We start from the raw sequence: 22,530 nt of genomic DNA, 5'->3' as shown, positions 1-22,530 counted from the left end.
ATTGCTAGTCTTTGTGGGATTGCATTTCCCTGTCACACAAAGGGAAAGATAAGTGGCAGCTCTGGGACAGCCAAAATTATCTGCAACAGTCAAAGAATAGGCTTATTGTGATTATGATGTTACAGCCATATTATAGAACGAGATGGTTTGGCTCATTCCATAAAGAAATAGTTACGCAATATTAGACCCATTGTTTACCTTTTCACTCCCAATTATGGTCCGGAGCATAGCCATAGTAGGCTTCCATTCAGCGCTGTGCTTTTGGTATGTCACACCGAGTGATTTCGGTGCATGCTCACTGTGTCATTATTGGTGATGTGAGGGGAAGTCACGTGATTCTTTTTGCGCATTGTCATGCGATAGTAATCCGCCAATTCCATTGCACCCACACGGTGTGTTTTCATGACGTGGCGGAACACTGTTGCGATCTCATGTTAATGAAATCCAATTTCAGGCCTTCCAGGCACAAACAACATTGGCCCAATTTGGAACCGATGTTTGATCGCTTTTTCTACACACTAATAATCCATTTACAAAAACTGAGCATGCAAGGTCAAATCTGATCCCACCTTCACCATCTCCCACTAAAGCAAACAAATTGATTCAATCAGAACAACCAGTTGCATCATCAGACGGCAACAAATCCGTGCAGAAAACAGGCAATCGGCCCCCACCCTTTACTGATAACTTTGTGGGGCTCCTGGGTGAAGCGAATCGCCCAAATCTGAAAAGACATCTTCCACCATCTCAGCCACATCAAGACACACAACCGCTGTCTCCTCCTTCAGTGCCAGCTTCTCATCCTCCTCCTCCAGTGCCAGCTGCTCCTACTCCTCTTCCAGTGCCAGACACCATGCATCGAAAGAAGAAGGCTCCATCAGGAGTGCCGAAAAAAGCAACTGCCCCGCGACGGAAGAGGGCCCCCAAGCTCAAGAACGCAATGTTCATTATAGATTTCAAGACTAGTTGACCTACTGTCAACATTAAATCCATGACACAACAAACCAAATGGAATCGTTTCCAAGCCATAGCATCCAGACAAAATTATATACCAGATTACATGCTGGAAGATGTATTGGTGTACTATGGTGTTTTTTGAGATATTTTTGACGCAAGAGATATTATCCACACGACGATGTGGGCCCGGGATAGGTGAGTACTGCCAGCGGCGCATGAAAGCAATCTTCCGGAAGTTATAATCAGTAAAAACCATTCACTGGGTTTCAAGCTTCGATTTCAAGAGTAGTCTGAGCGACTCATACCTGTGTTCAAGTTCTTCTTTGGAAGACTATTGCCTCGATAAAGGGCAGACGTCCGAGTGGACTCATCGAAACATTGATACAATAAAATTGTTCTGCTAACAAGCACCTGACTGTAACGCCGCGACACGTGGCCAGTTTTGTAGGCACAGCGTCAGCTCTGAGTCGACATCTGAAAAAACAGTATCGACACCCCCTCAGCACTTTTGACTTTCTGCCCTTTCTTTTTGCGAATTAATTTGAGAAGTACAAGGCAGTCTTCTCAACGGTTCGACAGCAATATAAAAGAGTTCGCCATGGCTCGCACTGCAACGTTACTAGTCTGTCTCCTACTGGCAATAACAAGGTATATCCAAACATTACAACCGCATATTGTTCACGCCAATCATATTGCAGTGTGGTTTCTGCGCTAGACGTACATGGAAGAATACAGTGGAATGACTTGTGTCCCAGTACGTAGTGCTCTTGAAACCACAGTTGGATTTTGAACTGTTGAAAGGCTTACCCATCTTCAGATTTCGGCGCACTTGGTGCTTCCAAAGTACTTCTGGACGCCGGTAGGCTATCTGCTACTGTCACGCAGAATGGGACATTTCTGATGTGTGTTTTACACTCATTCCACCATACCGGAAACTAAACTTTCGCCAGGCGGGACGTCGTACCAGGAACATACGTGCTATCTGTATCCTCTCATGATTATATATTCGACCAAGTGCGTAACTCGTCATAATTTTTTTTTTGGTTGTTGACCCATATTCTTTACACTACAAGTTGCGTCTAGAGGTTTCCGACTTAGATTCGCCGCCGAAAGTCTGGTCGTACGTCCTGGGCACTCCTTTGGTTTCACAATCATCCGTAACGCTTCCCTATCCTGTTACTTTCATGGCACGACACAAATACAAATATTTCGTCCCACACGAGTCTTTCAACCTGATGGGAATGTTCCAGAACCCTATGATGCTGATTGCGGTGCTCACAGGAGTTATGATGCTCGGCATGCCATATCTCTTAGTACGTTGCTCTCTCTCGTGCACGATACTTTCATTTAATACATGGTCGTTTCTTGCAGAAAACCTTGGATCCCCAGATGCTTGAAGAGGTTAAGGATCGTCATGCGAGTCTCAACGGCAATTCTAACTCTGGGCAGAATGGTCACAAGAAATCGGAGTAAGCAAGCCATCGAATTGCTCAAGAAATTTCTATGTTCATATATTTCATCGCATAGGTTGTCTATGCTTCTTAATTCTGACGAAGAACCAAAGAGTTCTTCAGTGGCTCGACTACAGGCGGGTACATCTCCTCAGCCCCGAAATCGCAGCAAAGCCAATAAGAGAAGATGACGATGTGCTTTCTCATGATTAAGTACAATATAACATGCAGGTACTATAGAATACAGCTGGACAAAATGATACCCGCTCAATGATCAAATGTCAAATATTGTGTTCATTGAGAACACGACGCAACACCGTATTTCTGGAAAAATATTCAAGATGAAACGAGAGAAGGTCATGTATTCCTTGACGTACCTCTGCTTGAACTTAGCAAGAGCGGCCTGTGGGTTCTGCAAGCTACCATTTGAAGACTCGAGCATGTTCCTGAATACAAAGCTTCAACCTAGATACCACCTAGCTCCCAAACAAAAGCACTCACTTCTGATCACTAGTACTAATCACATCCAAAACATACATCTTGTCATTTCCACTTGATTCCTCCGTATCAGCACCAGCTCCAGGTGCATCAGAAACCTTGAAATTCCCAACAGCGAAGCTCTGAGATATGCTTCTGACTGTCGGTGTGGTGTCTGGGGTAGTATCGTGGTTAAGGATTATAACATGTTCGTCGGAAGACTGCGGTAGTAGAAAGAGTGGTGAGTCGTCGGTATAGTGGTATTCGACGACTGGATGGCCTAGAGTGCTTGAAACTGGCCCTGGGCTGCTGCTGTGAAGTGATGATTGGGAGACTAACACGTAATACGGGGGTTCTAACGTCGAGCCCATCCCCAGTGCTTTGGACGTATCGAAAATGTGAACCTTGATCAGAGGTCTCGTTTCGTCACATCGCATCCAGGAAATATCAAAGTCACCTGACGCCGACGCGACACAAACTACATCAAATACTAGTCGGAGTTGAATCAGTTGAACTGGAATCCCCTTCTCCTCTTTTCATACTTCCATCTTGTTTTCCATACAGCGTCCGCTTTATATACCTACGGAAATTAACTGGTTATCAAAAGGCGGAACCGTAATCCAGACGACACACCGAACACTGTAGGCACCTACCACCACCCCATGACTTTAAACACAACCAATCGCGTCTGCAACATCAAGTTATTAAAAGGGCTTGAATCGTTGTCACGTTGCCATGCAAGATAAGACTCTCCATTTGGTACAAGATTCCCCTTGTTTTCCTGGATTCTCTAGGCGGGATAGGCAACATGGCACACAGCAAGGGCGTACGTCGACCGTAGTAGCGTCTCAAACGCATTTTCTTCCTGACCAGTACATCTTTTACGATGGACTATGCGGTCAATACGGTCCCGACGGAGCAAAGTGTATCTTGTCTGGAGATGACCCTGGATGGGGGCGCCATGCTCCGGGCGCCTTCGAAAATTCTCTCGCTCAATGGTGGACGGCTACATTTGTTATTCGAAAATTACCATGGCACATGCGCATCGTCAAACCTTTCCTTCTACCACTCGAATATACCATTCTAAAGAGACGAAGATGGTGTGACCCACGATTACACTTGCAACTAATGGTATAGAAACAAATCAAAACTCCATAACAAGAAGGAAAACATGTCACGAGGTGAAGGCCCATACGCAGCTGATCCGGATCCGTTCTCGCTATCTCAACGCTACTCCAGATAATGCTATTCCTAGCACCAAAACTGTGTCGAGAAGCAAGCATCTATCTCAGGTTAACCCGTTGTTTACCACTATCAGGGTACAAGATATAAAGCCGAACATTGTGCACAGCTATATGTCAGGCTACAAGTTATAGCCACATGGAAACCATCCGAAGGCAACCTCGTTCATGATAAGCACCAGCCCATAAGCCAGAGCCAAGAGTAGCATAGCAATTCGTGAAGACTTTGCTCAGTTCAATAGCCACTCAGAAACCGAGATCAATGACGACATTATGTGACCACAAAATAAAAATATGACCCAATCCACCGGAATTGATATGGTATGGATGCAAGGTTAGCCACCAACCATGCTTGCAATCTAGCAACAAGAGCTGAAAATTCCCAATAATTAGGGTCCATCGAAGGCATAATGGTTTGAAGAATTGAACTTGGACTACCTCGATACAATAATAACGTGTTGTGCAATACCACAAAGTGCAATTGAAAACTGTTATGGCTCGACATGGGTTGTCTCAATTCCAGAAGGACCGAATCATAAATCATTCATGAAGAGTATTTTCTCGAAGCTGGGACTGGCTACGCTTGGTGCTGGATGAAACCGAACTATCTTCCAAGTGGTTTGATCACAATCGCTCGACCTCCCTATAGGGAATGAAGAAGGTATTTTTGCCTACTGGCATAGGCAAATGAAGAGATAGACTCGGATGCTCGAGTTGAGTCAGACGGTCCATTCGCTGACTTTGAAAAATGTGCGTGACCAATCTCCACGACCAAGAATATCGTTGCATCATGATCGATGCGATCCCCGTGACGGTCGTATCGCTTTTGCAACAAGGAAACAGAGCAGTGCTACGAGGGAGAGTTCCTATTGTATTTTTTGGTATTTTCTACACTTTCAAAAACACAACCCCAGCAACACATCATACTTTGGTCCTGTTTCACAGTGTGAAGTTCTGATTAACTTGCAATTCCAAGACATGATATCATCACCATCAAAGTCGCAGCACAGTTTCTATGTATGGTCGGCTCTCGAGTCATTCAGACAACTATGCGCATTGCCTCCGCAAATACAGCCACACTTGATGGCTCCTTAACGATGCCAACATATTCACAGGGTGAGTTTCAAAGATGGCTGTGTGTGTATGAGCTGATGTCAGGTACTAGTTTGAAAACATATATAAATCGTACTCACCAAACTCAGGCTACCTACTAATAACCGCAGAACCACCACCACTATGCAGAACTCATCTACCACATCACTACACTCCACAACCACCTTCTCATCAACTGCGCCTCTTACATCATCCCAACCGCCAAAAGACTTCCAGTCTGCTTTCGAACAGCTCCAGTCAACCTACGGTGTAAATGGTCATACTCCAACTCCAATCTTTACTTCTGCACAGAAGTGGCCAAAGTGGCTGCAGCGCAGATCGTCGGCAAAACCATCGCCTTCGCAATTAAAACCCTTGCCCGTGACGGACCCTTCATCGCCTTCCAAAAACTACGAGGGCGCATTTGCCCAGCTGTCGTCATCATATGGCTTTGGTGGAGGCCCAAATAATGCTTCCCGTAAGCTGTGACTCGGATTTATAGACGAAAATGGAATTTATCAAATATCTCAACAATGGTGTGTCACGGCAGCTCATCTGTGTCTAGTGAAATCCTAAACCAATCTCCTTATTCAGGTAGTATCATTGACAAGATATTCGACATCATGCTACTTGTTATTGCTGAGGATAAGGTCACTCAACGTGTACAGACCTCTTCGACTTCTCATTGGCCGTATTCTTGTCTATTCCTCGCACCTTAATCGATTCACAGTGTCAAAAACAGTGGTTGTTGACTGAAAAATTTACAAGAAGTCTATCTTTCGCTGCTTCCATGTTCTATGATGTTTTCTCCTTAGTGATTTTTATATCATACTTGCTGTCTAGAGAACATAATAGTTACCATACATTCTTGGCTGTTACCGTAGGATGCTCTACCTGTCTATGATTAATCCTAATACATTTTTGGTCTTCAATGAGTCGCCTTGTCGGTGTTTTACAAATACTATAATTATATGCATACCTCCAATTCGTATTCTAAGTGTCGTTTTATATATGATACAGGTTACCAGCACTCAGGGTGGTAGGCTTTTGAGTCGAAATATGCACTTCAAACCACTGAACACGTATCCACGAGAACTATGGCCTACCACTAGTCCAAAGTCCGTTAAACCCAGTTGCTATGACACTTGATCTATTGTATTGGTATCCTCACCACAAGATAATATCTCAAAATTGCTCTTTTACTTCAGCAGGTACCAGCACTTCAAAAGGCTGACTCGGATTCTGTGCAGGCGGTTCCGCCTGCACAGCTGCATTTCTCCATCAAACCCAGTGCCCATCCTGTGAAATCGAGGCACGGGAATGGAGTTACAATCTTCTTTCAAGTCTCCTCAGCGCTGCGCAGCATGATAAGGTCGTTCTACCTTGTGATCCAGCTCGAGTCAGACAAAAAAAATAGAATATGACTCGATTCCCCCGAATCCGTCGCCGCTGGAGTTGAAAGTGAGCGCGTATGTTCACTTCGCTGAGTTTTAATACCCCTTGTTTTTCTCCTCACAGAGAATAACGGGGCTGTGACAATGGTATGTGGTGAAATACTTTCCTTCCATGGATCGTATGACAGTTACTATCATACGATGTCAAGCAGATCTATTTTTCTTACTGCAGGCTCTTCAGGAAAAGAGACACATAAGTATCAAAACTAATCTTAGGCATGATATTGGGTCGAGTCATATGGAATCCTATTTGTAAGTTAGAACCCTACTGCAGCGCAGTCGTACTCTTACAGCGGATCATCGCCATCGTCAACTGATTAGTTGGTTCGTTCCGGACTACTAGTTGCTCTCAATTTATTTGCCGAGTATATAAAGGTAACAACTTCATGTACGCAGACTCTATCCGGGATAATCATCCATTCTCGACTCATTCTGAACACAATCCCCTAGAGCTCCCATACAACACACCTGATACCATGAATAACAACGTTTCCTCTGGCGTACATCCCTCCACCACTTCCTTGCAATCCACAAACACTGTGTCATCTACCACGCCCTTGTTATCGAGTCAGAAACAGAAACAAAAGCGTAAACAGAAAGACCAGAGTAACAGCCCCAAAACTGCCAGCCCGGCAGCTCCAGCGCCTTCGTCTCAGCCACACTCGAATCCACAGCCTAAAGATTATGAACAAGCATTTGCGAATTTAACGTCGTCTTATGGGTATATGGGAGGCACTCCCTCCTTACCAAAGCGTCGAAGTTGAGGGATTGGTGATTTATGGAGCAGTATATGATCACGATGTCAGGTATTATTATCGGAGTTATGGTACGTTTCAGTCACTCTTGAAGCAAGCTGCTACCAACAATATTCTATTCGCGCAGATCTCCTCCTATTTGATTCGTTCGAATGTTTTAACTTTAATGCTATCATTATGCTTGTTTCCATCATCCACACTTTCTAGGCTTCCAGTGCTACACATACCTAGCTTAGAATAAGTGGTGGTTATGGAGTGGTACCAATGTGAGGATTTTATTTATGTTGTAATCGAACGTTCATACATAAATTTTGTTCTATCATGCCGTATTTCATGGGGATTCTCTGTTCTATTCTGTGTGATCGGATCAGTCTTCCTTGTCTACAACAAGAATTTAGCATATTTATTAGCAAGACTGTATCGGGATCCGTATGTATGGGAGCTCTCTCATATTGTATCATCGACTCACTAAAAACGTGGGAGGCATTCTACTAACGCAACATAACCTTTGTGACTTGTGGACGATAGGATGATATTATGCATACCACTGAATCTTTTTAAGCCTCAGATAATATATGAAGTATTTGTAGGGACATCAAATAGAAGTGTCCTCCTACTTCAGACGATCCCTGTAAATAACAAATGGCAATGGACAGCTTGCACTAGCAAGATAAAACAATAAATGATCACACTGACATTCATTTCCTATACCCAAAAGTCGCCACCAATATGTGTAGTTGCAATGTTATCATAATCATAATTTTCTATCAACACGACACGATATGTGCATTGGAAAAATCTACAGTTTGTATGGACAAATAGACTTTGGAAACCATCGAGAGCAAACGCTAGTTGACTAACACTTGTCATGGAAGAAGATCATGACAAGGTTAAAATGAGTCGATATATATTTGTGAAGATTATGCATATCTGCCTTGCAGTGTCTCATTGTCAAATATCTGGCTGCCTCGGTTGTAAAGAGGTGACGGAGCATGGAGGTTTATTCCCTTCGTATACCTAAATTTCACAATAAGCCATTGCCGAGCCAGTATGCTCGTAATGTGATCGTGAATTTCTATGAGCATAACGCGATGTTTCACAAGACCGGTTATTCAAGGTCCATAACCCAACCATAGGTTATGAGCCCTGTATAATCGGTGTCGTAAATGCAGGGAAAATCCTGACACTGACGATTGATTTTACTCAACTAACACATGAGTGATACCCACGGAGATGTTGATGAAATAAACTATCTGTGGGAGGTTGGGCATATGAGCGCACCTTAATTTTCACCACTTCTTTACAACAGAGAGGCGATTAATGCGTTGAAAAACGATTATTCAAGGTCCATAACCTGATCAACAGGTTATGAGCCCTGAATAATAGATCTTTATGCACGAAGAAAACTTGGAAGACTGGCAATCGAGAGCAAATACTAGTCAGATTAAACTACACATGTGAATGAGGCCAACGAAGAGAGCTAATCAGCCTTTGAATCTGTGAGAGTTAAACACATGAGCGTACCTGAGTGCCCTCATCACTATTCATGGGAGATAATGCGCGAATCCTAACCATAAACTCTGCAGTAATCCTTGAAGCGTGCATGGAAGGTCGAAGCCTCCCATCTACCACAGCCCCAGCGCAAGATTTCAATATGCTCCGATACCCCCATCGCAAGACTGAAGTGCGCTTGTTATGAGGCGGGGGAAAATGAAGGAAGTTAGACATCGCACTTCTTATATTCATCGAATATATTCACATTTCAAAGTCCGCTTAGATTATGACGTCGGCGACACTGGACCTTGACTCGGAGGTCTGCAGTAGGTTATTTATTTCTGTCAAGTACGCAAGTAAGCACGTATACATATATTTTTTGCTGTTGTTGGAACCTGTTTATCTCATTAGCTGCTGGAGGTCGATACGTTGGAATCCGTGTATTCAGCATCAAGTATGCACTCTTCGCGAAGTATACGCACATACATGTAGTCGATAGGGGCGCATCGATGACCCCCCTCAGTCTACTCATTCATTCATTACAAATAATCACACCTTCCTTCAATACCAGTATGTCACCATTGCTATCATCCCCAATAATACTGTTTTAGTATACCCATGTAACGAAGAAAATCTAGCTAGACACGTGTATAGATAGGGAGGAACGGGGACAAGACGGAAGAAATGAAGATTTTTTGCTGTGTGATGGTATGGGTCCCAGCATCTTGTGTACTATATGCAGCCTCTGGCTCCCAAACTTAAGATACGTGATGCCCATTCCACCTCACATCTCCACATTCTCATTGCTGTTTACAACCAGCCCTCAGGCTACCCCAAGTTAGGCCATGCCACGCCCTCAAATAGTCACCATATCACCATATGTACTGGTTACGCGCGACATGACACTAACACTAATGTTATAGTACATCCGAGTCTAGAGACAATATTGGCGGGTCGGATATGAAGATATTAGAGCCTTTGACGTTGAGGAAGGAATACTGCGAGTTTGAAGGAGCGGGTGGGTAGAGTAAGTAAGTAAAATGCGATAACAAAAAGGAAAAGTGGGAAAGGGACATACCTCTGCCAGGTCTGTGTCTCTATCCTTATTATAGTTCTGGTATACCAAGTTGGGCTGTTGGGAGACGATATTAGTTTGAGACCAATAGAAGACACCAACAACCTCCCCAGAAAAGAAAAAAAAAAGTGACCGCTATCCAAAAAATAAAACGTCCTCTAAAAGGACCCCAAAATACAATCCTTTAGGAAAGCAAGTACCCACCTCCGTGGAGAACGGCCTCAGTCCTGCGCGCTCCAACATCTCCCACCATGTGAGCACATCAGCAAACTTCTTCTCCCAAGTGTGTATCTCAAGATGAAGCTGACCAAAGGGGAGAGGCTCGCCGGATGCGATGTAGGGCGCGAGGATCTGCGTCAATACCTCGAATTCCCAGCCTTCGACATCGATTTTGAGGACATCAATCTGCGTGTGCTCTAGAATACAGACATCACACAATCAGTTGATAAAAAAAAATAAAACAAGACAAAAATTTCACTATTAGCTTCCATAAGACTCTTCAGCGTATACAACTTGTTCGTATCTCCCGGACCATGTGCATCGAAGCTCGCCAATCCGAAGCTGTAGAAATGGGCGCGATAATTATTTTTGATGTGTGCGCCGAACGAGTTGGAACGGTAGTCGTACCCCCAGACTTGGCAGTGCCGCGTGCGCGCGAGGACCTCGGCTTCAAAAGAGGTCTCATAGTTCATGCCAAAAGTATAAATGATGCAGTCTGGCTTTTGGGCAAGCCGCGAGAGACCACAGGTCCATTTTCCGCCGTCACCGAGAGAGCCGATGCGTTCGACCTCGTGGGGGCATTGGAAAGAGGCGGGGAAAAAACTCCCTTTTAAAGTTGAATGTAAGAAGTGTTAAGGAGAGGAGTGCGGTAGGTAGAAAAAAAGAGGGGATGATGGACTTACAAACGGTGTATGCGGGCCATGGATCTTTGTCTGGGGGAAACCTGGGGAGAGTCGAAGGTACGCCAAAGGAGTAACATTATCAGCCTGGGGAAGGACGCACATGAGGATATCAGCAGGCGTAGGACCATGCTTCTTGATCAACTCCCGACGATCGTCCGTCATCCTTGTATAAACCCGTTCAGCACGCTCGACACGAGCGGGAAGGCTGTCGTCGCGAATGGTAGCTGCATATAGTGCGGGGTCGGTTTGGAGGGAGGATTGGTAAGGGCTGAGGAGGAAGAAGGTAGCAGAGACGATGATGACGATGATGAGGAAGTAGCGGGGATGGCGTTGCCAAATTGCGGGCATTGTGATATGTGGGTATGGGTATGCGGGGTGGTGAGGACAGGGTGATATGTGTCGTTGTCACCGTCGCAGGGAATGACGGCGAGAGATGTTATAAAAAGGATGCTAATCAAGCTGAGAGATATGAAAGTCGGAAGGGAAAGGAGAGGCAAGGCACGGGATTGCACGGGTACTAAAAGAGAAAAAGATATGAAAATGGGTTTTGTACAGTCAGTGTCAGCGCCAGAGAGAGAGACGTGAAAGAAGACTGACAGACTGCTAGTGTACAGCTTGTAGCAACAGACTTCTCCGTATGTCTAGCGCCACTTTGTTTTCCAGCGAGGTTTGAACAGGTTGATTGATGCTGTCCACTGACCGTCCGCAGCAGCAGAAACGATAACGACGGACCCTTTGGAGTGCGAATTTGGCTATGGCGCAGGTCTAGGCCTCACGTGAGCACCACTCTTATATTGCCTCGATTCGGCCCATCAGAACAACTCGACACTTGCCCCGCGACCATGACAAGCACGACGACGACGACGACGAAGTGGTGCTCGGCGATCTCCATCCATATCGCACCCTCGAAACGTTGCTTCGTTAAATTACTTGCCAATGTTCTCTTTTGCGGTGATCACGGCATCCTGGGGTCGTCTTGTGCTAGGCGCGCCACGTAGAATCCAAGGGCGCAGCATCCATACCCTCTGTCATATATGAACGAGGACAGTCATACATTACTCTCAGATGTCATTCGAATCAGTCGCTCGATGTTATCGCGGCTTCAAACCTGGATAAATGTGTCACTGGAGTTTGTGCAACTTTCAAAGTTCCAGACCTGACGAATGACAATGGGCGATAGGATTTCTCTTTCAGAATGAAGAAATTCGATCTTCCACTTTCACTCATGGTTAATAAAAACCCACAGCGACCTTATCTATCTTCTCATCACAACTTTATTGGTGTTGCCATCGCCTTTATGTATCACGGTCTACATCATAGGTATGCTAATCCACTATACATTCTACTTGGTTTGTCCAGCCATCTCGAGTTCTCGTTACAACAACTGGACAACATTTCCGATGCATACATCCAGTGTCCACCAGTGCAGTAAAACATTCGGCAATACACAGTCGATTTCTTGTCCGACCACTGCAATATATGTCGACCACTCAAAATGCATCGTGGCATACCAACGCAGGTGCCGCCCTGAACTTGTAGCCCTTGGTTCATATGGAGACCGTTCACACAGGTTCAGGCTTTCACTGGAGGAATAAAACAGAGATTTGAGCTCACCGCCAGTGCCGATTCTCAGAGGGCTTGTATGTGTTATGCATTGTGATACAAGACTCATGGTGATCCCATGTTTACTCGTTAGTTTATAAGGCTTAGTAAATTCACAGATAAGTATGGCAATGAACGAGTTTTCGAGATACCTAACCGTCATTTTGGTAAGATCTTTCTGTCCTCTTGGGTTACCCTCCAATCACCCAGCCAGTCACTTTTTCTTCCGCTCCTACCACCCAACATTTCATTGTCTACAGCGTAGGTACCGCACTAGGCGTACACCCACTCCCAATTTCTAGGCCATACGCCAAGCTAATAGACTGGTCACAACATCACGGCAATTCATCATCATCTTCCTGACCGATTTTCACCAGAAAATATCAATCACTCACCGCAATCTCCCACGTCTGAGTCAAACACACCTGCCTCAGTCCTCCCTTCCCGATCTCAGCGTCCCCATTTCCATGCTCGTAGATCACACCAGGCAAATCATGCCCTCCAATCCCGCCAACCTCCAGGTCACCGCTGGATGGGTCGATGCCGAGGATGGGTACGATAGATTGGCGGAGTGGGCCTATGTTGTAGGGAATGGTGGGGAGTGTTGGACTTGCTGGTGCTGGCGTGATAGTAGGCGAGGGGAGGGGATTGGGCAGTGCACCAGTCGGCACGACGAGGAGGGCGCATAAGGAGAGAAGTTGAAGGCCTCCTACGAGACGAGAAGTACTGGACACGCGTGTCATAGCTTCAAACTTAATGAAAGTGGTGAGCGGGCGTGGAAGGGAAAGGTGAAAATACGTCAATTTTACTCGGATGCAGACTCATCAACAAACATTCATATAATATCAGTGAAGGTCCGCGATGCTTGTGTTAATTTTGTATGAGGGTTGCGGAAATTCAGCCATAATCGTTGGAATGGATACTTTTCGGTTCCCCTTCTGATGGCAAAGGTTCCGAACCGAATGCTCTTTATGATACTTGCCAGACGACTCAGGCGAGGAAGTGGTCCGAGTTACATCAGGAAGGATGGTCCTGCAAGCCAAGCACGTCACCACAGATATGGTTTACCATGGGAGATAAGTGGGAGTGTGTGTAATCCTAAAAAAACCTTGGAAAAGCGATCTCAGTATACATGTTTCAACGTAAGAGTCTGGTCTATTCATTCAAGAAGCTACCAGGCTGACGATACCGCTCGTGTTTCGGCAACTAACGCCTTACTCACCTTTCCTTTCCTCTGCACTGTCCCGCACCATCAAGGCTTGTAATTGATCCACCCCTACGTCAGTGTGTCGTGTGTTGTCTACAGCACGGTGTGGGTCAATGGTTATGTACCGCTTCCTACTGCACTTAGTAGGACCCAAGATAGCCAACAAGACTGAACGTGAGGCCTCGCTTATTCAGTATCAGCTTTGTGTATGATGGTAGCTGTCAATCCTGCACCTTGATTTGCTGTTAAACTTTTCTGTAGAGATCACACGCATCATTCTGCAATCATCTTTCTCAACATGTCAATTTAATTTTTCACATACCTGGCTGTGAACATGGCTCTAATACGTTTGCGGAGAGGTCATCACTCGGGATCATTAAGAAAACACCCTGCTCGCCTTCAAGTCTCCCTTCTCCTGCACTGTCCCGCGCAATCAACGGTGGCGACTATTTGACCCCGATGTCAGCACGTGTATTGTCTACAGCATAATATGGAGCACTGGTATGTACCAAGGGGCTAAATACAGAGCCTCAATTACTCAGTCTTAGTTTTGCACATAGATGACCATGAATGTCTAATAAACCATGTCTCCGAGTCTTCACACTCCTGGTTGTGAATATGGCACTGGTTACAGGATCATCAGGTAGGTCGGCTTTTTTATGTTTCCCAGTACTCCTACTTTTTCCAGTGTCTTCATTCGTTTACTCCGTGTTGCAGACCCAAGATACATTGGCTGGAGGGGTTCAGCGTGTTGGAGGAAGAAGACACAAGAAGCTTGAGAGAACAAGCCTTGTACGAAGAGGAACAAGGTGCGGGCGCCAAACTAGGAAAGAGCTGTAGATCAGCTGGCCCGTGCGCTCTGATGGAGACAATTTCACCTTAAGGTTTACTTCTGTTTTCCCTTTATAAATCTTCGTAGCAACCGTAGCACACCTCAGTCTTTTCCCCGAAAGCTGAGGTGAGCATATACCTACCTTGACAGACCTTTTACTTACTTGTACACCTAGTTTCTCGTTGTAACTAGGTAGGATCCGAATATAGTCTCAGTCTTTTCCCCGAAAGCTGAGTTTCTCGTTGTAACTAGATATATATTAAAAACACAGTGTACTTCCTATGGTTGCTGTATGGGTACCCGGGCACGGGAAACACCACTGTAACTGGCTATCTTGCAGCAATCCTTTTCGTTGCCTAGCCTATAAAGACTAAACCTAAATGAAAGTGTTGCCGAAAACTTTTTCTCCCTGGGAATGGCTGGCACAAACATCCTTATGATGTCCTCCATGACCTTTGTGGTTTTTCAAGTCCAGTTAGTTCGTGTAAGCATGGTTGTTTTTAGAGATGGATTTACAAGGCAATTCATCAATTTCATTCCGTTTAATATGCTAATGGTACGTCTATCAATGCTAAAGCGAAACCTGAAATCAAGGACCATACCAATCTTCAGAAAGTCAATTGCACTAGATATCCATACCATAGATCTTGGATTGTATCAATACTTTGGAATGGGAGGTGAGGATTTTATACTTCTCTGTCTGACGTCTGGTTTACCAAAATGCTATCCTAAGTCGAGCTAATTTGGAAATGCAAGTTACGTTGGAATATTATTCAATTTCTGTACCTATTGTCTCGGCACTATATGTTTGTTGTGATTATTGCGAACATGGTTTGTGCGTAGTCAATGTTTATGTGAAACTCATGTACCTAGCTAACATTTCTCTAGATAATTTTGGCCTCAACATGTCCCCGGTGAGTTTCCAACCACTACCTCTTCTCATGATCACGTTATATGCTACTATACAGGCATGTAGGATGATATTTTATGCTTTTGAAGGTATACATGTCTAGAGTTACCTTGTGCCTGGAGTGTTTATGCTCACAGTCGCATACAGTGCTCGGCATTACAGGTGTTGTTGGCACAGAAGTTTACCCCATAACTGGTTTAACGAAATTCATTGACATTTGTCCGTATTTTAGCAATACTTGTTCTTCGGACAACTGCAATATAGAGCAGAAGAGTTTGTATTTTCTTGTGGTCTTTTTATTTGGTTATGGCTTTGGTGCATCAGCTTGGTTTTTTTTACATGATACAAACCAGAGGAAAACACGGAAGGTCATCATTGTTGCCACGTTGTCCTCTGTCACCCTTGTTTTGCATTTTGAAATTTGTGAGTCTCCCTCGACTTGTCTATTACATCACTCTTGTATTTCGAGAGCAGTTGCTGGGGGCAGTTTTAGAAGGATGCGATTTTATATTGCACCCACAAGGACGATTTAGAACGATGTTGCTCATAGCAATTTATGTCCTGGTTCACAAAACTGGTTAGCTTCTTATCCCGTTCTGAAATTGTTCGGGTTTGATCTAGTAAGTAAACTCAACAGAAGATCTGATATAGAATGTACCTAGTAAGTAAACTGGAAATGAGGCATAAGCTAAGTACTCATAGGTTTAATCATAAAAGTGTCTTACCTTAGACTTTGACAGAAGATCTGAGGTGTCTGCCTGACAACGACAGCGTATATAAGTGAAGACGGAACCAAAACAAAATGATGTGGTATATAATAAAACTAAGTGAAACTCAGCAGCTGCCCGAGAGGCTATAGAAACCACTTTATTATTTATCTAAGTGAAACTACAATAGATGTTAGTTTAAGGTGATCTTTAATAAATGTAATGTAACATACCTCAGCCGCTGCCCGAGAAGCTATAGAAACGACTGAGGTATTCCTATACTAAACCCCCTACTACTTATAGTCGGAGGTGCTACTCGCTACAGTATAATGACTCCTAGGAGTACAATTGTGCTCCTAAGAGAACAATGGTTACTCCATGGAGTGATGGCTATGCTCCATGGAGAACAATGGCTGCTTCAGCAGAGACTAGGTTTATCCGGTTTTGTCACCCTGGAATAGCTAACAAACAGTCAAATAATTTGTGACCTATTCCATCCTGGATCACCCAACAGGCGACTCGCCAGTCTGTTTCTGATGCAAATGGAAAGAACCTAGTATCCTGTGGTCCCAAGGCAACTGGGAAATTATTATCCATATCCACATCCCCATAGTCTTTGTCAATGATGAGAACTGTTGTTAGAAAACCACACACAGAAACAAACTAACACACAATCCTCCCAGATTCCACGGAACTTGTTTATGGGCTTTGCCTCCTAGAACAGTGGGTGCTCTGGTTGTTCGTGGGGTGGTATGTATGACAATCCTTCAAAGTAAAACCCAGAGATGTCTGGGTGTGGGTTTTGAGGAGGAGGGATAGTTGAATTATAGAAGATAGGGGCTTTGTGACAAGAATAGACAAGCACTACCTTGCTAATTGTAGCACAAGGTAGGTTTGAGAATGATGAGATAACGAGGTTCCCAGTGATAGCAGGCTCCTGACACACAAACTGTAGTGCTAAAAAGGACTCTAATCAAAAGGGATGACAATGACAGCAGTTAACAGTGGTAGCAGTGGGAAGTGTTGTGACCACACTGGATCACAAGTAGCACAGTAGTGAACTTGAAATTTTAGAAGAAGTCTGGATTGGAGTTCTTGTTGCTATTTTACAAGGTAAAGTACAGGGGTTTATATAGTAAAAGAAAGGTAGGCTATGCACAATATAGCTGTGCAAAAAGAATGAGAAAGAACATGAAGGAAGGAATGTACACTGATGAATCCTGCATAGGTAGTACAGGATAAAATTGTCAAAATAAAGAAAAGAAAGGGATAGAACAATGAATGCTGTGTAAGTAATGTCACAGGTTTGTACAGCCATAAAATAAAGTCCAATAGCAAAAAGAGAGCAGGAAAATCATGATGTCATGGGAAGATGCAGTAAAAAAAGGGCAAGGCAAAACACTATCAGTATCAACACAGTTCCTTTATTGTCAGTCAGGCATTCTAAAAAATATGTGTCCATAAAAATGATTCAAAAATCAAAAATAATTGCACTGTAAATGAATGTTCTGCTGAAAAAAAAAGAAACTGGAGCCACCAGTCCACCACCTAGTCCAAATCCGACAGTTCCATGGCCTTACCAATGGACTGGTTGTGTTGGACCACCTGATCAAACGAGGGAGGGAGAGGAGTAGTTCCAATTTGGAACAAGTGAGTCCCAGGCAGCGTGTGGTAGGTGTAGCTGTAGCGAAGACGATGGACAAAAGATAAGTGTACCCAAGTGAATGGGACAGCAATGAACATGGGTGACACAAGGGGATGAACCTTCTCCAGCTCAAAAACTACCCACCCACGCTCTAACCAGGCAAGACGAGCGACCGATGTTTTGATAGTATATGATGGCAGATCGATATCATGAAGATGGACCTGTTGCCCTATTTGGACCGGCTGCTGGGGCTTTGCTGATATCAGCAGTGGCACGTGGTAGTCAATGGATTGGCGACGGAAGCGGATAGGAAGTGGTGACATCAGAAATGGTGGGGGTGCAAATAAGATGAGGAGGAGGAGGGTGGAGGTGACAAAAAAGTGGATTAGAATGGGGATCCAGAAACGACCGTCAGGTGAGAATAAAAAGGAGAGGAAGGGGCCCATGGTGGGGCTAGGCAAAGGAAGGGGAGTAAGGGAAACGACAAAAGCGAGGGCACAATGCAATGTGTAGCCAGTGGCGATGCAAAAATTTGCCGAAATGCCGAAATGCCGAAAGTACTGAATGGAAAAGCAAAGGTGAGCATGACTGGATTGCCTAATAGAGGTGGTGCTGATCAGCCACAAGTTTGAAAAAGGCAATATTAATTACTATTCCATGTGGCACTGTGCCTGTGTGGCGCAAAGGCGAGTCTTTTTGAATATTTGCTTCGTTATTGACACCTGTCCATGCTACCAATCAACTTTGGTGCATGACAGTGGTCAAGCACTTGCTGCTCTTTCTTCACAGCATCACGTATATCCAAGATGGCGGGGACAATGTTTGTGAGATGGTTGTCGAGTACTCCAGAGAGTCTATTTATGGCGAGGATGCGAGGATTTGTGGATGCCTGGCTTGAGATGGACATGGCGCTAGAGGTGTCCAGGCCAGTGCCTGTACTTGTAGTAACAGGGCTTATGCTGACCAAAACGGTGTCTGGCTGACGGTCTTTACGCTTTCCCTTGCTCCCCTTCGAAGAAACTGACATGCCCGACCGTACAGATGAGGAGGAAGGGGGTAGAATGGAGGAGGGTGAAGGGAGGTCACCAAGCCAGCCTCCGACAACATTAGGTGTATTGGACAGTATAGCAGGCCCCGCAGTGCTACCAGATGGAGTACTCAATGGTGTTCCGGGTGCTACATGTGCAGTAATATTTGAATCAGCAGATTTGCCTGACAGATGTGCAATGATGGTGGTTGAAGCAGGAGCCGAGGTGACAGAAATGGCTGCTCCCGTTGTTATTACCTGAGGTGTACGGAAAGCATGGGCACCTTGTGCGCCAGCACCGGCCAGTAATGGTGTGAGCCTGTCAAACAGTGCCCACCCCTTCGTCTTAAAGGGTGCTACCAGTGGATATTGCTAGCATCCGTGTAAGTTGACTCACCCAGGTGATCACTATGTAGTCTGCATACCTTAACGGAATCATTCCACTGGGTCTCGCTTTCCGCTGTGATTGTGAGACCCGTTGACGAGTCATAATGCATACCAGATCCGTGGTTGATCAGTCCTTCAAGGCTTTTGTACGTAGTTTTGATCTACGGGATAAAAATCATGATGGGCACATTACCTTGGAAGTGTTCAGACTGTGCATTGGACTCACCCTTCCCCATTTTTCACTACAATGCTTCCTTGTTTTGGGTGCACCTACTGTGTGGTGCGGCGCTAAATATGCTACTACCTTGTTCCAAAAGTCTTTCTGGAAAGTTTGGCCTGGGCATACTTCTTTCCAGTTCTTTATAATATAATCTATGGGCAGGGCCTGGTCCTTGTCTGGCCACATAGCCCTGCTTGACGAGGTATCAGATGCATCTGCGGCTGCTGGAGGGGCATTATTGATTGCAAAGCTGATATAAGCTCCTTCAGGGCCAGATTGGGGGAGAATAGGCTGCATTTTCAGTGAGCGTCAAAGTCGTTTGTGCTTAAGATGGAGGTCCTGGATTGTTGACTGTGAAGATAGCTTCCTCTTCATGAGATGGGTCTGGGGCATGGTGAGGTAGATGGCGGTATTGGTCTGAGTGCCAATGGGTGGCGTTGTGGCACGCTGGCATGAAAATTGAAAAACAGAATTTCTCGCTAAAGCGCTCGGAAAATGATTCCCATATGGACTCTAAAGCATTTATACAGGAACATTCACAGCTACGTTACTAATATGGTAGATAAGTGGTGTGACTCAGGTGGGTTACGATGAAAGGGGCACATGACCGTGAGAGAAACGTTGACAGAGTGGTGGTTTGTGCGACAAGACCTCCTCTCCTTCAGAAGAGTCGAGCACTTTTGAGCTCTCCAATGTCCGCCACCACAGTTGATCCCAAGACACCCCCCACAAAGCCATTGTCAATTTTGCCAGACACAGATCCCGTCACCCGCTATACTACGCAGAGTGATTACCGTACGGGAGACCTTAACTTGTCTCGCACCGCTGTTCTCTGTGACTTGAGGAAGGTCTCCAAACTTCCATTCAATCGTCTCAAAGCAAGTGTTCCTCAAGAAGAAGTTGCTCGAGTACGTGCAAAATTGGAGGAAGACGGAATTATCATTCGAAATGGAGTTGTTATCGATAGAGTAGCAGCTCAACAATGGAAGGGCTTTGACATTGAACCCGCCAAGTCTGACAAGTTCAAAGAAGTCATATTTCGTCCTCTGGGTGATATCATCAATGGGATCTTGAGGGGAACTTCGAGTGATCTAGTACGCTATCACAACAACGGATATACCATGCCAAACTCAGATCGAAAAAATACCTCCCGTCCCGATGGGTACCTTAAGTTAATCAAAACAAAAACTGCCAAGCTGCCCGCAGAGGACAAGGTCCACTGGTTTGACGTTGCTGTACCCGCCGAGTTCAAGAAGAGACTAGATCCAGGGGACATCAGGGATGTAAGTCAGAAGTATCCTTTTCCACGCCAACTCTCCAACTTTTTTCTTAGAACGAACAGAAGATAATCTGGAACCTCCATAACATAATGCGAGAGGACCCGTGTCGTCATTTTGCATATGGTATCACGATTGAGAACACGAACCTGAGACTGTGGTTGAGCAATCGTGCTTTCCTTGTGGTTACTGAGCCTATCGACTTCCTCAGTGTGCGTCGATGTATTATGGTGTATGTCTCGGCACTCACTGTTGTTAACCCTTAGGACTTCGACAATGTCATCTCCCTCTTTTACTCATTTGGATCCATCACTGACGTGGGTCTTGGATGGGATCCCACTATTGAGCGCATCTCGATCCAGGATGAAACCCGTTACAGGTTCTCTCTTCATCACAAGGATCGGCTCATGACGTTTACCACGACACGGCCAATAGCGACTTATGGCGCTGACTCTATGGTTGGCCGTGGAACTTGCGTATATGAGGCACGCGATAACGATACTGGAAAGAAGGTTGCTTTAAAAGACTCGTGGAGAGATTTTGACCGTGATACAGAGGGCGCCATATTAGAGCAGATTCTGCTGGCTATTTGGCAAGAGTTTGCAAATGAAGCAGCAGAAGCGGAGAAATATTTCTTGAAAGTTCTAGCCTACGAAGATGTTTCAATTGGTGATATCTGCGATTCAACCTTTGACCCCATGGAGGGTGGGGCCAGCTGCACTTTTCAGTGGTTCACCATTGATAGCAGCATGGACCTCTCCTCACAGCAGCATTCACCCAGCGACGGACATATACCACTTAGCGCCAGGCCCATATTACATGTCCCTGCGCTAAATGATAATAGTTCCATCCCACGCAGAATTCACTCTCGCACCGTCTTTGAGGATGTGGGCGTTACCCTTAAGGATATGACCAGCCTAGCAAATATCATTTGTTGTTTAAAAGACACGCTTAAAGGTTGGCTCCTTCCTCTTTTCTCTCTTGCATTCGTTTGCTTATGCCAGAATCAGCCCTATATTACATGCATAAAGTAGGCTGGGTGCATCGTGATGTCAGCATTGGCAATGCATTATGGATCACCAATAACAACAATCAGTGCACTGGCAAACTCGCTGATTTCGAATATGCAAAATGTATCTATTCTGATAAGTCTCATGACGTGCGAACAGTGAGATTAATCCGACGATAACATTCAATTTGATTTCACCCACTGATTGCCAATTGGCAGGGCACTCCCCATTTCATGGCGGTGGAAGTAGATGCTAAGTGTTACCTGTTTATAACGTGGGGCTACGGTGAAAAGCTTCTTAGCACTCCTCCTTTTCGGATGAATGGGTTGCATGACATAGAATCTGTGTGGTGGATCTTGTTATGGGTCATCTTTTATTATACTGACCAGAACCATCCCACTGTTGACCCGGGTAACCAGCGGAACACACTTCAAGCAATCTTTCCCGGTGTTCTTGGCCAGAGCTCGCGTCTGGTTTTCTTCACCCAATTCTCATGGCATGGAGGGATGAATGCAAGATGGTCGCGAAGACATGCAAGCCCATTAGTAAATTTCTTCGCCAATTTGCGTCTCACCTGCAAGAAAGCTATTGGACGGCGGAGGAATCAATTATGACCATCAAATTTGAAGATACCCTGGAAAGCGTTCATAGGGAGACTGCGAAGAATCTGTTAAATGTGCACAATGCATATGCACACGAAGATGCGAGCAATGTTATTCTTTGCCCCTTAGATAGATTCCTGACACGCAAAAGATCAAACTCAGAGGTTCAAACATCACCAACAATGCAGGAAAAGAGGAGGCGTTAG

The 22,530-nt window shown here is 45.0% G+C and overlaps 8 protein-coding genes across 8 annotated transcripts; 5 read left to right on the top strand and 3 right to left on the bottom strand.

Moving 5' to 3' along the window:
- Positions 1-1,407: 1,407 nt before the first annotated feature.
- Positions 1,408-3,324, top strand: SERLADRAFT_459745 (uncharacterized protein; the record flags this gene model as incomplete). The annotated part of the gene is made up of 9 exons (XM_007315012.1): positions 1,408-1,605; positions 1,656-1,711; positions 1,775-1,859; positions 1,908-1,971; positions 2,031-2,270; positions 2,329-2,426; positions 2,485-2,732; positions 2,786-2,854; positions 2,910-3,324. 7 exons carry the CDS (start codon positions 1,556-1,558, stop codon positions 2,597-2,599), a joined length of 708 nt encoding a protein of 235 aa, XP_007315074.1.
- A 1,594-nt stretch (positions 3,325-4,918) lies between these two features.
- On the top strand, positions 4,919-6,247 carry SERLADRAFT_459739 (uncharacterized protein; the record flags this gene model as incomplete). The annotated part of the gene is made up of 3 exons (XM_007315011.1): positions 4,919-5,242; positions 5,292-5,754; positions 5,813-6,247. The coding sequence occupies one exon, from the start codon at positions 5,363-5,365 to the stop codon at positions 5,705-5,707; it is 345 nt and encodes a 114-aa protein (XP_007315073.1).
- Positions 6,248-7,072: 825 nt separating this feature from the next.
- Positions 7,073-7,731, top strand: SERLADRAFT_459738 (uncharacterized protein; the record flags this gene model as incomplete). Its single annotated transcript, XM_007315010.1, has 2 exons — positions 7,073-7,498; positions 7,555-7,731. One exon carries the CDS (start codon positions 7,149-7,151, stop codon positions 7,434-7,436), a length of 288 nt encoding a protein of 95 aa, XP_007315072.1.
- Positions 7,732-9,236: 1,505 nt separating this feature from the next.
- SERLADRAFT_459734 (uncharacterized protein) lies at positions 9,237-11,556 on the bottom strand (the record flags this gene model as incomplete). Its single annotated transcript, XM_007315009.1, has 6 exons — positions 9,237-9,919; positions 10,000-10,053; positions 10,201-10,412; positions 10,475-10,822; positions 10,899-10,939; positions 10,999-11,556. 6 exons carry the CDS (start codon positions 11,244-11,246, stop codon positions 9,839-9,841), a joined length of 984 nt encoding a protein of 327 aa, XP_007315071.1.
- A 166-nt stretch (positions 11,557-11,722) lies between these two features.
- SERLADRAFT_459727 (uncharacterized protein) lies at positions 11,723-13,035 on the bottom strand (the record flags this gene model as incomplete). Its single annotated transcript, XM_007315008.1, has 1 exon — positions 11,723-13,035. One exon carries the CDS (start codon positions 12,661-12,663, stop codon positions 12,274-12,276), a length of 390 nt encoding a protein of 129 aa, XP_007315070.1.
- A 5,624-nt stretch (positions 13,036-18,659) lies between these two features.
- On the bottom strand, positions 18,660-19,732 carry SERLADRAFT_406248 (uncharacterized protein; the record flags this gene model as incomplete). Its single annotated transcript, XM_007315007.1, has 4 exons — positions 18,660-18,734; positions 18,766-19,200; positions 19,254-19,376; positions 19,442-19,732. The coding sequence occupies 4 exons, from the start codon at positions 19,730-19,732 to the stop codon at positions 18,660-18,662; spliced, it is 924 nt and encodes a 307-aa protein (XP_007315069.1).
- Positions 19,733-20,703: 971 nt separating this feature from the next.
- SERLADRAFT_459725 (uncharacterized protein) lies at positions 20,704-21,334 on the top strand (the record flags this gene model as incomplete). The annotated part of the gene is made up of 3 exons (XM_007315006.1): positions 20,704-20,718; positions 20,769-20,924; positions 20,979-21,334. Coding segments are annotated over 2 exons (474 nt in total), but the record flags the coding sequence as incomplete, so codon positions are not given.
- A 286-nt stretch (positions 21,335-21,620) lies between these two features.
- Positions 21,621-22,530, top strand: SERLADRAFT_366534 (uncharacterized protein; the record flags this gene model as incomplete). Its single annotated transcript, XM_007315005.1, has 4 exons — positions 21,621-21,669; positions 21,723-21,880; positions 21,941-22,195; positions 22,240-22,530. The coding sequence occupies 4 exons, from the start codon at positions 21,621-21,623 to the stop codon at positions 22,528-22,530; spliced, it is 753 nt and encodes a 250-aa protein (XP_007315067.1).

This window comes from Serpula lacrymans, assembly GCF_000218685.1.
Source record: "Serpula lacrymans var. lacrymans S7.9 unplaced genomic scaffold SERLAscaffold_3, whole genome shotgun sequence".
Taxonomy (NCBI): domain Eukaryota; kingdom Fungi; phylum Basidiomycota; class Agaricomycetes; order Boletales; family Serpulaceae; genus Serpula; species Serpula lacrymans.
This window is presented reverse-complemented; position numbering and strand designations above follow the sequence as displayed.